The 14985-nt window shown below is 31.8% G+C and overlaps 1 protein-coding gene across 1 annotated transcript in view; it reads left to right on the forward strand.

The window, feature by feature from the left end:
- The first annotated feature begins 2344 nt into the window (after positions 1–2344).
- The window catches only part of LOC131144020 (uncharacterized), a 32744-nt gene continuing 20103 nt past the window's right edge, over positions 2345–14985 (forward strand). The window contains exons 1-8 of the mRNA XM_058092363.1: positions 2345–2632; positions 2979–3073; positions 3439–3542; positions 3702–3802; positions 3924–4027; positions 4189–4626; positions 5039–5170; positions 5624–5743. Coding sequence (XP_057948346.1) covers positions 2345–2632; positions 2979–3073; positions 3439–3542; positions 3702–3802; positions 3924–4027; positions 4189–4626; positions 5039–5170; positions 5624–5743 — 1382 coding nt within the window. The remainder of the gene's footprint in view (positions 2633–2978; positions 3074–3438; positions 3543–3701; positions 3803–3923; positions 4028–4188; positions 4627–5038; positions 5171–5623; positions 5744–14985) is intronic.

A 14985-nucleotide genomic window follows, 5' to 3' on the forward strand; every position in this document is an offset into this window, starting at 1 on the left:
TATTAAATTTAACTACATAGAGATAATAAATGTTCAACTAAATAAATTTGAAAAATTAAATAATGAAACGTAAACTGTGCTTATCTATTCCAATCCATTGTGAGTTTTAAAATTTTTAAACATCCTCGATTCTTAACCTTCTTCGATCATTGCTGGAATACCATTTTATTATTTAAATTAGTCGTACCAAGGAGTCTCATTCCCTTCTCCCTACCAAATATTAGTTTTAGCTTGTGCTTGTGTTTGAATTTTTGTACGTGTAGAGGAAATTTCAATGGGTGGACTGATTCCGTGGTTCCATAATTGAGCATAATTAATGGAGTAACAAAAATTAATACAACTTAATTTTTTAGTTGGTTGGTATAAATGGAATGCGCCGACTAGTTTGAACCACAACGATGCGTGATGCTTAAGGGAAAAAAAAAAAACAAAGCATAATGTCAGCATAAAAATATGACTCCTTGTTTATCAATACTCCATCCTCCTCCTAAATTTTAATTTTTCAAAAATTTTACAAATTCCATAGAAAATTTTAAGCTCAAATCATATAATAATTATACGGGTAAAAGATACTCACTACCTATGAGGTTTAGTAAAAAGATAGAAATCTCTTAGGAAGTTTTAAAAACACAATTAATTTTCTCTAAAATTTCAAAAATATTACAGATCTTTCCTAAGATTTACCAAAAAGATACAAACATTTTTTTAAAAAAAACTTATCTTTTTTACAAATTACAAGTGAGATTCATATCTTTTTAACAAATCTCGAAGGAGGCCCCTGAGATTTTTAAAATCTCAGAGAAGGTTTCTAAAATTTTTAAAACCTCAAGAAATGTTATTATTTTTTAACCATAAAAATAGTCTCGTTAAAAACAAAAATAGCTACTACAACTACTACAAATCGAGAACTATCTATAATATGTACTAATTATTCTACGAACATTCACAATTAATTATTTATTTTTGTAATAATTAATTATGAACTAATTAAACACTAACAAATTTTCACTAAAGAAACTTTTTAAAGACTTTTAAAACTTTAATTTTATGTACAATCTCAGCTTACAAGTTGCAACGTGCTATCTTAATTTATAAGAGTCTAATTGGAACTTGAAAAATAAGAGGAAAGGAATCCACTTTTTCATGTCTCAAGGAAAGTAAAAAATAATCTTTAAATAAAATATATAAAAAATTAATTAATAAAATTTTAATTTTTTTCACTTGAACAATCTTTGATTTTTTTTATTTCTTTAAAAAAATCTTTATTATTATTTTTACTTTAATAGTATTAAAAAAAATTATTTTTAATATTATTTTATGTAAACACAAAAAATACAATGAAAAATGTAAACAAAAAATTTTAATCTAAATGGATTAAATGATATTTTTGTAGGGGAAAAGCCAAATTAAGAAAAGAAAATTAATTAAGAAAACAAATTAGGTCGTCATGTGGGCATCCTTTGGGATGTGATAATATGGCTGGGGAAAGGTGTTGGGAATTAAAAATAAATTCCGAAACCTATGAGAAACAAAATAGAGAAAAAATACACACCAAAGAAAAATGAATCACAAGTATAAGATAGTATTTACATGGTTCGACAATTTTGCCTATGTCCACAGGGTTGCAGGGATTTCACTATTATCAGGGAGAAATATTACAGAGAGTACAACGGTACAATACTCTCCCTCCCTCTCGCTCTCGCGCGAAGTTTGATCACAAACCCTAATCACCCAAAAAGCAATCTTTTTATATGTTGCGCATAGGGTTTCGTTCCGAATGGGCCCAAAAAATTTGCCTTCGCTCCATGAACTAAGGCTTATGATAGAAATCTCTCACTAAATAAAGGTCAGGTCATCATCCAAATTTAACACAATTAGTCTCCACAAAAACCTAACAAAAGGAGTGAAGTCTAACCAAATCCCCTAAAAATATAATAATACATATAATATAATGTTAAAAAATATTGCAATTAATAATATAAATTAAAATAATGAAGGTGGGCTATGAGAAACAATTATTAAAATGGTCGACGTGCGGGCAATAAAGAGAAAAGGCCGGGCGTTTGGGATCGAACCCATCATTGCATTTCGTTGCATTTGCATTTGCATGCTTAAATAATAATAATAATAGTTGAAGAGATTTCAGAAGCAGATCGAGGTCTCTCCTTGGTTTGTTCTTCTCGGAAGATCGATGAATTGAAGTTGCAGCTGCGGGAGAAGAAGAAGAAGAAGAAGAAGAAGAGATCGAAGAGCTGAGAGCCTGAAAATATATAAGCTAGCTAGCCTTCGATTCAATTCCCAGAATCCCACAGTTAATTTTCCGTGAGTAGCATCAAATTAATTAATGGGGAGGCTGTGGATAGGGATGGTGCTGCAATGGTCGGAGCTGCTAGTGAGCACAGCCATTTACGTGGCTTATGGACTATACATTGTCAGCACAGCTCTGTCCCTTCGTCTCTCCAACGCTCTTCTCAATGAATACTACCATCTTTTTAATAAACCCAACAAGGCGTCTGTAGAGGAGGAGGAGGAGGTTAATTCAGAAGCTGAGGCATATGGCAGCTCATGCGTCGATGATGAAGGTCTTCCTCCCGTTGTCATGGTCCATGGGCTCTTTGGATTTGGAAAAGGGGTGAGTAATATGTTTGGTTTGTGGAATGAAATGAAAATTTCGTGAATAGGGTGCGATCAAGTTAGGTAATAATATATGATCTTAAATTTCATAATCCGTATGGGTTTTAATTTTTATTTTTATACCATTTTTGTCTTTGTATTTAGTTTTTTTTAAAGGACTTTAATAACTAGCATTCTTGAATCAAGTGATCCAAGAGTGGCATGGATACATGATTTGAGAAGGCTACTGTTCTTAAAGCGAACGTGAGTTTTTATTTATTTTTTATTTTTCAATTTTATGTGGAAGTTCATTTTCTCTTTAGGAGAGGTTTTTTAATTTTTTAGATTTTTTTTTCCATGAGCAGAGAATGGGAGGATTGTCGTATTTCGGTGGGGCGGAGAACATGGAAAGAAGGGTTCTTGTGCCTGATTTGGGAGCGTTCAGCAGCATGCATGACAGGTGAGTAGGTGCTTGATTCATTCTTCAAGCCTTAAATGGTCAACCAAAGTAAGAAATTAATAAAAATTAATGAAAAAAATTTTCCCTAAAGATACACACTTTAATTTTTTTCTTATGAGTTGAAACTACAATTGGGAGACGAAAAAATTATCGCCTTTCCATTGACTCATCTTTAGTAATATATTTATTGGGCAAATTATAAGTAAGGAATCGAATCTCTTATTCTGCGGTTGTAAAAAATAAACACTTCAATTTTTCATAAAGAGATATATATATTTTTTATATGTATAGTGTGTGTGTGTATATGTATATGTATATTCTATATAGTATTTGATTATTAATTTTTAGTGATTTCTTAATTTTAGGGCCCGCGAATTATTCTATTACTTGAAAGGTGGGCAAGTTGACTATGGAGAAGAACACAGCAAAGCTGCTGGACACTCACAGTTCGGACGAGTTTATGTTCAAGGTTGATACCTCAATTCCTCTTCCATTTTGATTCAGCACATACCAACTTCAAAAATAAAATAAAATAAAAATTTGAAGAACGGCACTGTTATATTTTGCACTTTTATAAACAAAAATAGAAATAGACAATAAAATATGCTGTGCAATATTTATGGTGAAGGACACTACCCGGAATGGGACGAGGATCACCCTGTTCACTTCGTGGGTCATTCCGCCGGAGCCCAAGTTATTCGTGTTTTACAGCAAATGCTAGCAGATAAGGTTAGTAACACTCATTTATTTATTTAGTAAATCAATTCTACCAATTACCAAACACAACTACGTACGTAAGATTTAATAAACTTATCATGCATGTTCATGCATGCATAATACAAAACTGCAGGCATTCAAAGGATACGAGGACACTTCTGAGAACTGGGTGTTAAGCATAACGTCCATCTCTGGAGCCTTAAACGGCAGCACAAGAGCCTACCTAGATGGCATGAAGTAAGTTCTATACATACATACATAGCTAGAAAGATCTGATATACATAATTTCTCTTTATATATATATATATATATAAACCATTGGTTTAATCTCTTTGCACAATGATCAGTTTAAAATCCTAACTTCGTAATTGTGGTTTGATATATTTATGTATATGTAGTCCTGAAGACTGGAGAAACATGAAGCCCACAAGCTTGCTTCGTCTGGTTCGCATAGGAATAGCTATTCTGGATTGGCTTGACGTTCCTTGGATAAAGTCTTTCTACAATTTTGGGTTTGATCACTACAACATAACGTGGAGAAAAACGGGTGTTTCAGGTCTTATCGATTACCTCTTGGGGAATATAGGTCCCTGTGCTTCAGGAGATTGGATTCTTCCAGATCTTACAATTCAAGGAGCAATGCAAATCAACACCCGTCTCAATACTTTTCCAAACACATTCTACTTCAGCTACGCCACCAAGCAAACGAGGAAATTCATGGGTCTCACAATTCCTTCTAACTTGCCCAAAATCCACCCCTTGCTTTGGTTCAAAACCTTGCAGATGAGCCAATGGTGTTATCCTCCAGAAGTTGAACCCCCCTACGAAGATTACTGGTGTGTTAATTCTTCCCTCTTTACTAATTGTTGCATTGACTTTTCTAAAATACATTTCCCACTTTCTCCATCTTCTTAATCTATATATATTTTGTACTGGGTGACGCCAATCTGTGATGACACCAGCTCACATGGCGGAGAATTAGTGGGATCTAGAACCCACACTCCCATACCCACTAATATATATAGATTTGGAAGTTCAAAATTCAAATTTAAGGCCTAAATTTAAATCTATATTTTTAAACAGAATCTTTGCCTTTTAGGTCTAGGAAGTTTCCGTTAGAATTTTCTAGGCAGACTTATCGACACTACACTCAAACCATTTTGAAAATCGAGTATGCAGTTATTCTCAATCTTCAAAATGCTAATTTCGATACCTTAAGCATGAGAATGAATTTTGTGGTTTGTGCAGGGATGAAGATTGGCAGGATAACGATGGCGCACTCAACACTAAATCTATGACCCATCCTCGTCTCCCAATTGAACATCCAAGTCGATGTGTTGTAGAAGATGAAGAGTGTCAGCCAATGAAACCAGGCATTTGGTATGCTACACTCTTAGTTGCCCCCATCACTTATTTTTCACTGTTACTTGTCACAATTGTAAAGCGTAAATTACATTGCTTTATTGCTGAAGTATAAATTATGACATGTTCATCATTGAAATTTCATAATTATGTCAGTTTAGTTCCTATTCAATCTCTTTAAAATTAAACTAAGGGTTAAAATCACAAATTTAAAATTCAAGTATAAAATGTAATTTAGCGAAAATTTTGAAAACTATTGTATAATTTATCAAAACGAACGAAGGTATCATCTGATTTGATTTATAGAAATTATTATTTTTAACTCTTGCCAATAAAATATGAATAATGGAAGGAAATTTAATACCATAATTTTAATTGCTTTGCATCCATTCATTTCATTTTTTTGTTTTCTAGTCAAGAGCATGAGCTAATTCTCTAATTAACATTATTATGGATCCATTTCGAGTGCAGGTACTACAAGACTTTGGAAGCTGATCATATGTTTTTTGTTTTGAATAGAGAGAGAGCAGGAGTTCAATTTGATCTGATGTATGACGACATTTTTGAGCGTTGTAGGAAGCATATATTTAGGTCATCGAGTGCATAAATTAAATAGTTTGAAAATATATTTCTCTTGTGTAAGTAAAAATTTTGAGATTTGAATTCAAATTTTTACGGATTTGGACAAAATATAGTATAAAATTATATTAAATTTCTTACAAATCCACGTAAATTTAAATCCAAGTTCTGAAATGCATACTATCTATATTCTTTTAAGAGAATTCTTGTGTATATACAATAGCAAACATTTCAATGTAAACATGGTACCGAAATTCTTGCAATTGTATAGCATTCCCTTGATAAAATAACTCTTTCATCATTCACTTCTTGCATATATTTTGGTTCTTGAATGAAACAGGATGAGAATGCGATGAAATAAAAAATAGACTAATAATTATTTTAAAATTTGAGTAAAAAAATTAATTTCATTGTATTTTTGTGAGACACATATGTGAGAAATTATTATACTAGACAGTCTAAAAATGTCACATTTTAGACCACCCAACATATTCTTGAATTTTGAATTATTTTAACGCTACATATGGGAACATAGATTTCGGATCTTGGTTTTGGAATTGAGCGAAGTTGGACAAAATTAAATACAATTTTGTATTACATTTTTTTAAATTTACACAAATTTAAATCTAAGGTCTCACCTAAACATAGGATGAGTAATTTTAAATTTAAGGATATGATTGATTGTTAAAAATGTAACATAGTTAATTAAACTAATTAACTTAATATTTTTTTTCTACGTGCCCACACTCATATAATAGATGATTGATTTGGAATTAAGTGGATTTGGATAAAATTAAATACAATTTTGTATGATATCTTGTCTAAATTCACGTAAATTTAAGTTCAAGGCCTTTTTCTAAACATAAGACAAGTATTTTTTTTTTTATTACATAGGAACTCCAGCCACTAACGAGTCATTCGAATCCCCTAGTGCAGTACTAAACCTACGGATTAGCGTCCTCTGTCCTGCCCTTAGGTCTCGCTAATTAGGGTAACGTTCAGATGCGGATACGACTTCTGTGCATCAATTGGACGTTTGACCAATCCAACCCCTGAGACACATCTCCATTACCATCTACGGTCCTTGTTGGCTTACAGAGTGAACTCTTAGCATACACGGTCCCCACTGGCTCATAGAATAAACTCTCACCATCCACAGGTACCGCTAGCTTTGTGAGTTTATCTACTTAGAATTGAACCCCCGATGCTTCTTCTTACGTGCTGATGCCTTTCCATCGGGCCATGCCTGTGGGGGCTAAGAGGAGTAACTTTAAGTTTAAGGATATGATTGATTGTTTAAAATATAACAAAGTTAATTAAATTATTTAACCTAATAATTTCTCTATATGGGCACACTCATACAATAGACGATTGATTTGTTGAAAATTTTTATATGTATTTGTGGGTGATATTCATGAATCACATAGTGTGTTTGTCTATATATAAATAATTAATTAAGTATTAAACTTTATCTTAACTTATTAATGAATATATAAAGGTACATTGACCAAAGTCAATACAATAACCAAAATCATGTATCTATAATGATTAATACAGAGTATTTCAATCAAGATAGATTGAAAATATCATATGTATATTTATTACTCTTTGATAAATTGAGTGACTAATGAATTTCTATATAAAGAGGATTATTAATCTTTCTCAACACTCAATAATCAAGTTTGATAGAATCTTAATTGTTAAGCCAAACATAAAGAGAAAAATAAAAATAAAAATAAAGCAGTATTCCACATAATAAGGATTTAATCAATAGGGTAGAAGGAAAGAAGTGTTATTTGTATCAAAATTTGATTGCCTTAGTTATAACATCATAAGGTATATTTTAAATTTATCTTTTTCTTATTTTTACATGATCATGGCTCATAGAATAAGTTGAAAAATCCTTCTAGAAATTTTCTAACATAATTTTGTTCAAGTCTATTGTTTAATGAAATTTTGATTCCAGTCTTAACTACGATGAGATGGCATGCATTGACCCAATGCAACTTACTTTTTGATTAATGGTGCTGACAAGGTTATTAATTTCTCAAGAAATAGACAAAACTAATTAAATTAGGGAATCAATTTTTTTTTTTTTTTAAGTATGCCGCCAGATCCTCGTACGACTTTCTTCTGGTATTATCTTCAATTTCAATAATAATTAAATACTTAGACGGGTCTGGTTTTGGGTTTCAAGGCTACTCCGAGTTATAATTTATAAAGGAGTTAGGTGTACCTAGTTGGGAATGGCTACTAAGCCAAATATTTGAAAGTTTGGAATTTCAAAATGTGTAAATTTAAATAAAAATATAATATAAAAGTATATTAAATTTTATTCGACTCTACACAAAATTCAAATTTAGTTTCTAGTTCGAAGCTTTTTTTTTTTTTTTAAAAAATATCTTTATAGTACTTATTATTTAAAATAAACAATTTTATGAAAAAAATAACGTTTGATTTGTATTACAACACACTTATTGTAAAAAAGTACTTGTCCAGAACCATTTTTTAAAAATAATTTATGTGAATTTTGAGAAATAATCTAAAACAACTTTTTGACTACTTATAAGGGACGTTGTTCATTGGTGGAATTAGTTTGATAAATATAAGAGAATTTAGTGGCTATTTTATAATTTAAAAATACATTCAAAGATAATCATATATACTATTTTATTATGTAATATAATATATTAATTAATGAAACATAATTCAATTCTAGAATGAAGAAGAAGAACCATGTATTAATACTTAAAATTAAAAATACTAATTTAATTAATAATATTATTTTAATTAAGAATAAGGTTATTATTAATCAAAAAAATATTGTGTTATTTTTACTTAATACAAATATTCAAATATTAATTAAAAAATAATAGTTAACATAATTATTAATTAAATAGTTAATTAAAAATTAACCATATATTATTTTATTATGCTTTATAACCTATTAATTACTAATAAAATATAATTAAGTTCTTGAATGAATAAAAAGAACAATCTATAAATATAAATTAACATTAAATAAATTAAAAATTTTAACTTAGTTACTAATACCATTTTTTAACATAAATTAATATGATAATCATATGCTATAAGTATTCATTAATAACAAGATTATTGTTAATTAATAAATAATATTAAATTATTTTAGTTAATAAAAAATATTTAAATTTTAGTTATAAAAATATAATTATTATTTCAATTTTTAATTATAAAATATTTTATTTTAAATATTTTTATTTTAAATATTTTTAAAATAACTATAAATATCATTTTACTATGTATTATGACATATTAGTCATTATAATTCAAATCTAGAGTGAACAAAAGCTATTTATTAATATGAATTAACACTAAATAAATTAAAATTTTGAATTTAATTAATAGTTTTATTTTTTATTATAATTTAATACAATAGTAATATGTTTATAAATATATATTAATAACAAGATTATTGTTAATTAAAATAATTATATTATATTATTTTTTAATATAAAATATTTTAAAAATAATTATTAATGAAAATTTTAATTAAAAATATTGATATTTGTAATCTAAAATATGTATAAAAATAATCATATAGTACCTTATAATAAAAGTAAGTATCCAAATACCACTTATTTTAAATATAATCAAACACCACTTATAACTTTTAGTATATTTCCAGTTCATCACTTATTATCAGCTATTATTAAATTCAACATTTTCTCTAAGAGGCATTTCTATATAAGTGGCTCCAAACGATGCCTTAAAGTTTATGTTCCAAAACACTACCTAGCTTACCTAGGTTTGGGAGCTTAGCATGCAATAATCTAGGCCTTAAATTTAAATTTGTGTGCATTGAGTTTTACCCAAAATTTAATAAATTTATATCCAAAATTTGAAATGCTTTCAAAAAAAATATTGAAATACTAAATTCAATAAAGTGTATTTTCACTATAATATGGATGAAACTTTCTAAATTGTTCAAGTTTTTTTTTTTTTTTTACTTTAAACGTTTTTGTTAACATTAATTAGTTTTCATAACAACCCTTAAATCACTTTGAGACTATAATAATTTGTTAAAAGTTTTATAATGAAAAAAATTGCGACTTACAATAAAATTTGTTACTTTATATAAAATTTTAGGAGTAAATACCTACTCTATTGAGTTACTAAGTGTAAATAATTAAATATCCTTCTTTTTTAGCCTCTTATATATATATATATATATATATATATATATATATTAAAAAAAAGAATATTTTAAAAGTAATTGTACAATATTTTTTAGAATATCATTTCCTTCGAGTGATAGCCATGTGCTATTAAGAATGCATGTATCTCGCTTATTATCTTACTACCCTCTCCCCTATTATTTAGAGAGATAGTCCCTTAGCCTCCATGTGATTGAATAGTGAGGCAGGATACTTTTTTTATTGGAAAAGGCTTAGTGTCATGGTGGTTATGGAACAGCATGGTGCATTGGGAGTGGAGGAGGGCATGCGCCACATGGGCCTACCTGCGGTAGTCAAAGCCTTACTATTAAGCTCTTGACTTAAGCTCTTGACCATAAAAGGACAACTTAAGCTTCAATCTTTAAAATAAAACTATAAAACCCAATAGATCAGAGTAAATTATAGTTTACCATAGTTGAGCTTTTTTTAAAGAAGAAATCATATTATTAAGAAAGATTGCTTTCAGGTAAAAAGTTTGAGAGTTAGATTAAAATTGTCATGTATCTCAACATAAAAAACATCTTTACTGATATATCCCAAATGTTGACGCCAGCGCCATGATGATTAGAGCAATCTATGTCAACGCTATAATAACTGGAGCGATTCACGCTTACACCATAAGTCGTCAATAAATGACATATCACCCTTAGGTCAAACTCCATCACTATAAATGAGATTCCGAGAAGAGGTTAGGGTATCTCATTCATAACCACATTTTACTGTTGCATAAAAACCTCTCAAGTCAATCCCTGACTTAGGTATCGAAGAGATCCTACGGAGTACACCTTGGGTCCTCCAAACCTTACTTATTTATCTCTTTTCAGGTGGTCGTGGTTAGGGATTGTGAAAGTTGTTCAATTTTTAGCTGCAACAGTTGGCGCCGCCCGTGGAAACTCTTGAGAGGTTTTCTTTTTTCAATCCTTAATCATATGACTACATCAAATAATTCAAAGCCAATGCATTGGCTCGATCTCTTTCCATGTTCCTCTTCGAGCCAGCATTGATGAGAAGCATTTGAAAATGTCGGAGCTAGGGTTTCAAGGCCAGAACCTTTCCTTGAGATGAGTCTCAGGCTTCACGATGCTAGTCTCGACTCTATGATTTTCTGTAGAGACCCAGTGTCAAGCCCCAAACCCGCCAGGTGGGACCCTGGGTGTGATAAGACCATTCACCGTCTCCGATACCATTCACGCAGCGAAATATTTAAATAACTTCAAATAAAATACCAGAGTTCTAATTTATATAACCCCAAAAAGGAGTATAATAAATTATTCTTATTACATCACCAGAAAAAAATATCAAAATATAAACTGAACATATATCTGTTCTTACAACCACTCAAACTTTCCAAAAAAGTAACTAACCCTGCCCTCTGAGTTTTTTAAGCTTGATCACTTGAAGGACCTGAAAAGATAATTATTCGTTGGGGTGAGACACCTCTCAGTAAGGAATAAGTAAACTATAGCAGTGTGTGGCAGAAGAGTTTTAATATATATATACACACACACAAAAAAAAATAAAACTCATTAATTAATCAACAACAACTGGCAAGGCATATACGGACTGTAGTCACACAAACAAAACCAAAATTTATAGCGAACGTTCATACAAATAAAACTCATCAATTTATCAACAACAACTGGCAAGACACATACAGACTGTAGTCACACAAATAAAACCAATATTTATAGCAAAAGTTCCTAATAATTGGGAAGATTACACGTTCATACATGTACCTTCCCTCTGCTCTGATACCATTTGTAACCGTACCCTTTGATTCGAGGTGTGGCTACAATTGATACCAATCAGAGCACTCACCTTTCACAATAAGCCCTCGAGCGGAGAGATTTAGTTTGTCATAAATATTCACATAATAAAATTCATAAATTAGTATTCACACATATTCCAATATCAATCATATTCCCTTTACATCACCACACGGCCACACAGAATTACAATACATTCCATTGATCTCAATACGTGGTCCACTCAGGGCAACTGCATACCTCACAGTACCTAGCCCACATAGGGCTTCTGCATACAATCCAATACATGACCCACATAGGACTACTGCGTACTACTCAGTACGTGGTCCATATAGGACTACTACGTACTATCACAGTACGTGGCTCACATAGGACTACTGCGTACTATCTCAGTACGTGACCCATATGGGACTACTGCGTACTACCCAGTATGTGGCCCACATAGGACTACTACATACTACCTAGTACGTGGCCCGCATAGGACAGTTGCGTACTTCGCAGTACATGGCCCACATAGGGCAGTTACGTATTTCACTATACATTTATGCTCACAACAGATAGTATTCACCACCAAATAGTGTTCACAGTCAAGTAGTATTCACAATCAGACAATATCCACAACCAAACAATATTCATAACCAAAAAACACTAACAGCAGAGACGGTATTTACAACTGAACAATATTTACAACTAGTTAATTATGAAGGATTATTTTCATGCCACAGTTTTTTCCCAAATATATATTATAATCAAAACCTTTATTTTCAATTGCCTAAACCGTTTAGAAAATTATAAATATGCAACTTTTATACTCAAAGGTAACTGGGTCAAATTAAAATAAAGCCTGATATAATTTATTTCCCCTTACCCGATCCTTGAAGTTCTTCCTAAAACGAACCGAAAATGGAACCCTATATTCCAAAAATCCTAACTTAATCAATTCAACCCCAGAATATTTATCATTTAACATCTCCTATGCCCACACACTCCTAAAAATTAGTTTAATATTAAAAATATCCTACTTACCCTAATTTTGGAGTGGTGCCCAAGAACTCCAAATTAAGTTTCTGTTCTGATTAACTTGGAGAGAATCGGCTCAGGAATCTCGTGGTGGTTTTTGATCGTCGAATCGGGCTAAATCCAGGCCAGAATCGAAGAGAGAAGGGGAAGGAGTCATAGCCCTAGAGTGAAAGTGAGAGAGGAGAGAAAATTTTACGCTGAAATGGATCCAAGGTCTCTTCATAAATTAGCGTTCGTCGACGAGTCTAAAAGGTTCGTCGATGAAGCCTTGTTGTCCTGCCCTGAAATTTTTCTTTCTTTCATTTATTTATTTCCCTTTTGTTTTGTTTATTTTTCTTTTATTTTCTGGGTTCAGGTTATTACACCCAGAAAATAGAAAATGATAAGAAAAATAGAAGCAAATAGGAAAATGGTTTGGTGAGGACAAAACCGGCGACGATTTTCTAGAGTGCTAAGAAAACCGTTGACGGTTATATTTTTACTGCGGCCAAGTTGAGGGTAAACAGTAAAAATCAGTTTGGTTAAAGACCAAACTGGCGACGGTTTCTTGCGAGCCTAAGAAAATTGTTGACGATTTTTTCTTGGGACAAGAATATATAAAAGGGCTGCATGTCATTTTCTTGTAAAAAAATTCAAAATCCTCACTCTCTCTCTCCCTCCCCTCATTTTCTCATTCTAAACTTGCCCCATCGACAATTAGATTTCGTATCTAAGGCCTAATGGTGATCCTTGTCAATTTGGCTGGAGTAAAATTATGTTTGGAGGATCCCTGACACCACCCTAAAACTGAGGTAAGGAAGTGATTATGGTGTTGATTGGTGGTTTAATTGATTTAATGGGTGTATAGGTTTAGGAATGTAAATATGAACATTATTTGGGGTTGAACTGATAGATTGAGATTTATGGAATATAGGGTTTTGGTGTGAACGCTGCAGACACGGCTTTACGGTTCCTGCGAGCGTTTCCTTAGGGAATGAGGAAAGAGTAATAAATAGTTAATTATTTGATGTTTCATTGATTAAATGGAGTATGTGGGTCTAGGAAAAATGTGAATGTGATATTATTCTGGGTGATTACGCGTCAAAGTTGCATAATTAGGCGTTTGAATTCATGCATTAATGATTGTAAATTTTAATTAAATGCCTGATTATGTTTAATATTTTATTAGTGGGCTCAAATTATAATATTTTATTTTTATTTGAAAATTTACGGTATTCGTGTTTTAATTATAGCAGGATAATTTTTGGAAACAAAGGAGAGCTCTACTAGTCCAAGAGATTATTGACGTGTTTAGAGAGCTCGATATTGAATACTGCTTGCTGCCACTCAACATGAATATAAACCACATGCTCGCACGTAGGGCGTTGAGGAAAATAACTCACTTGAGAAGTACTTTTTCACACAGAAGGAGATGAATATGAGGCAGAGAAGATGGTTGAAACTTATTAAAGACTCGGAATGTAACCACGGTATTCCATCGCCATAAGTGAGGGTAAGAAATAAAATAAGTAGACCCTTTTCTTATTAAGGGATGACGAGCTACGTAAAAAGTAAATTTTGAGGACGAAATTTTATAAGGAGGGGAGAATGTAACGACCTGAAGAATAATGGTATTTAAATAATAAAAAGAAAGGAAAATGGAAACCGAAAACAAAAGGAGGTAGTCGACTTCGTCGACGAACCCGGAAAGGATAATCCTGAGGAATTTTTCAGCTCCTCGTCGACAAGGGTATAATAGGAGCTCTTCGACGAGGATAGGATTCATCGATGAGAAAATACCGAGAGAGGATTTTTGGAAGCTTGAAATTCATTGACGAGGGGTGGAGTTTGTCGATGAACTTTCTACAAGACTCGTCGATGAGGTGACATGGCTCGTCGACGAATCCCGCAATATAAATAGGGTTAAACATGATTTTCACTTCATTTTCCTGCGCCGAATCTCTCTTTCTCTCTCCTCACACGGTCTCTCTTCGATTTTGGGCTGGATTTTCGCCGGTTCGACGATCTGAAGCCACCACGACGCTTCTAGGAAAGTTCTCTACAAGTCTACCGAAGTTGATTGTTGGTGGGACTGAGGTGGAAACCATCCCAAATCCAGGGTAGGACTTTCTACTGAATATTTGGATTTTTGACAGTTGAAGGAAGCGTAGTGTGTGTAGGAATACTGAACTTTAGTTATGGGAAATTCCGTTTTCAGGGTGTTGAACGAGGAACCCTGCGGGTACGGGACATATTTTCTAAGAGGTTTTTC

This window comes from Malania oleifera, chromosome 12 (genome assembly GCF_029873635.1).
Source record: "Malania oleifera isolate guangnan ecotype guangnan chromosome 12, ASM2987363v1, whole genome shotgun sequence".
Taxonomy (NCBI): domain Eukaryota; kingdom Viridiplantae; phylum Streptophyta; class Magnoliopsida; order Santalales; family Ximeniaceae; genus Malania; species Malania oleifera.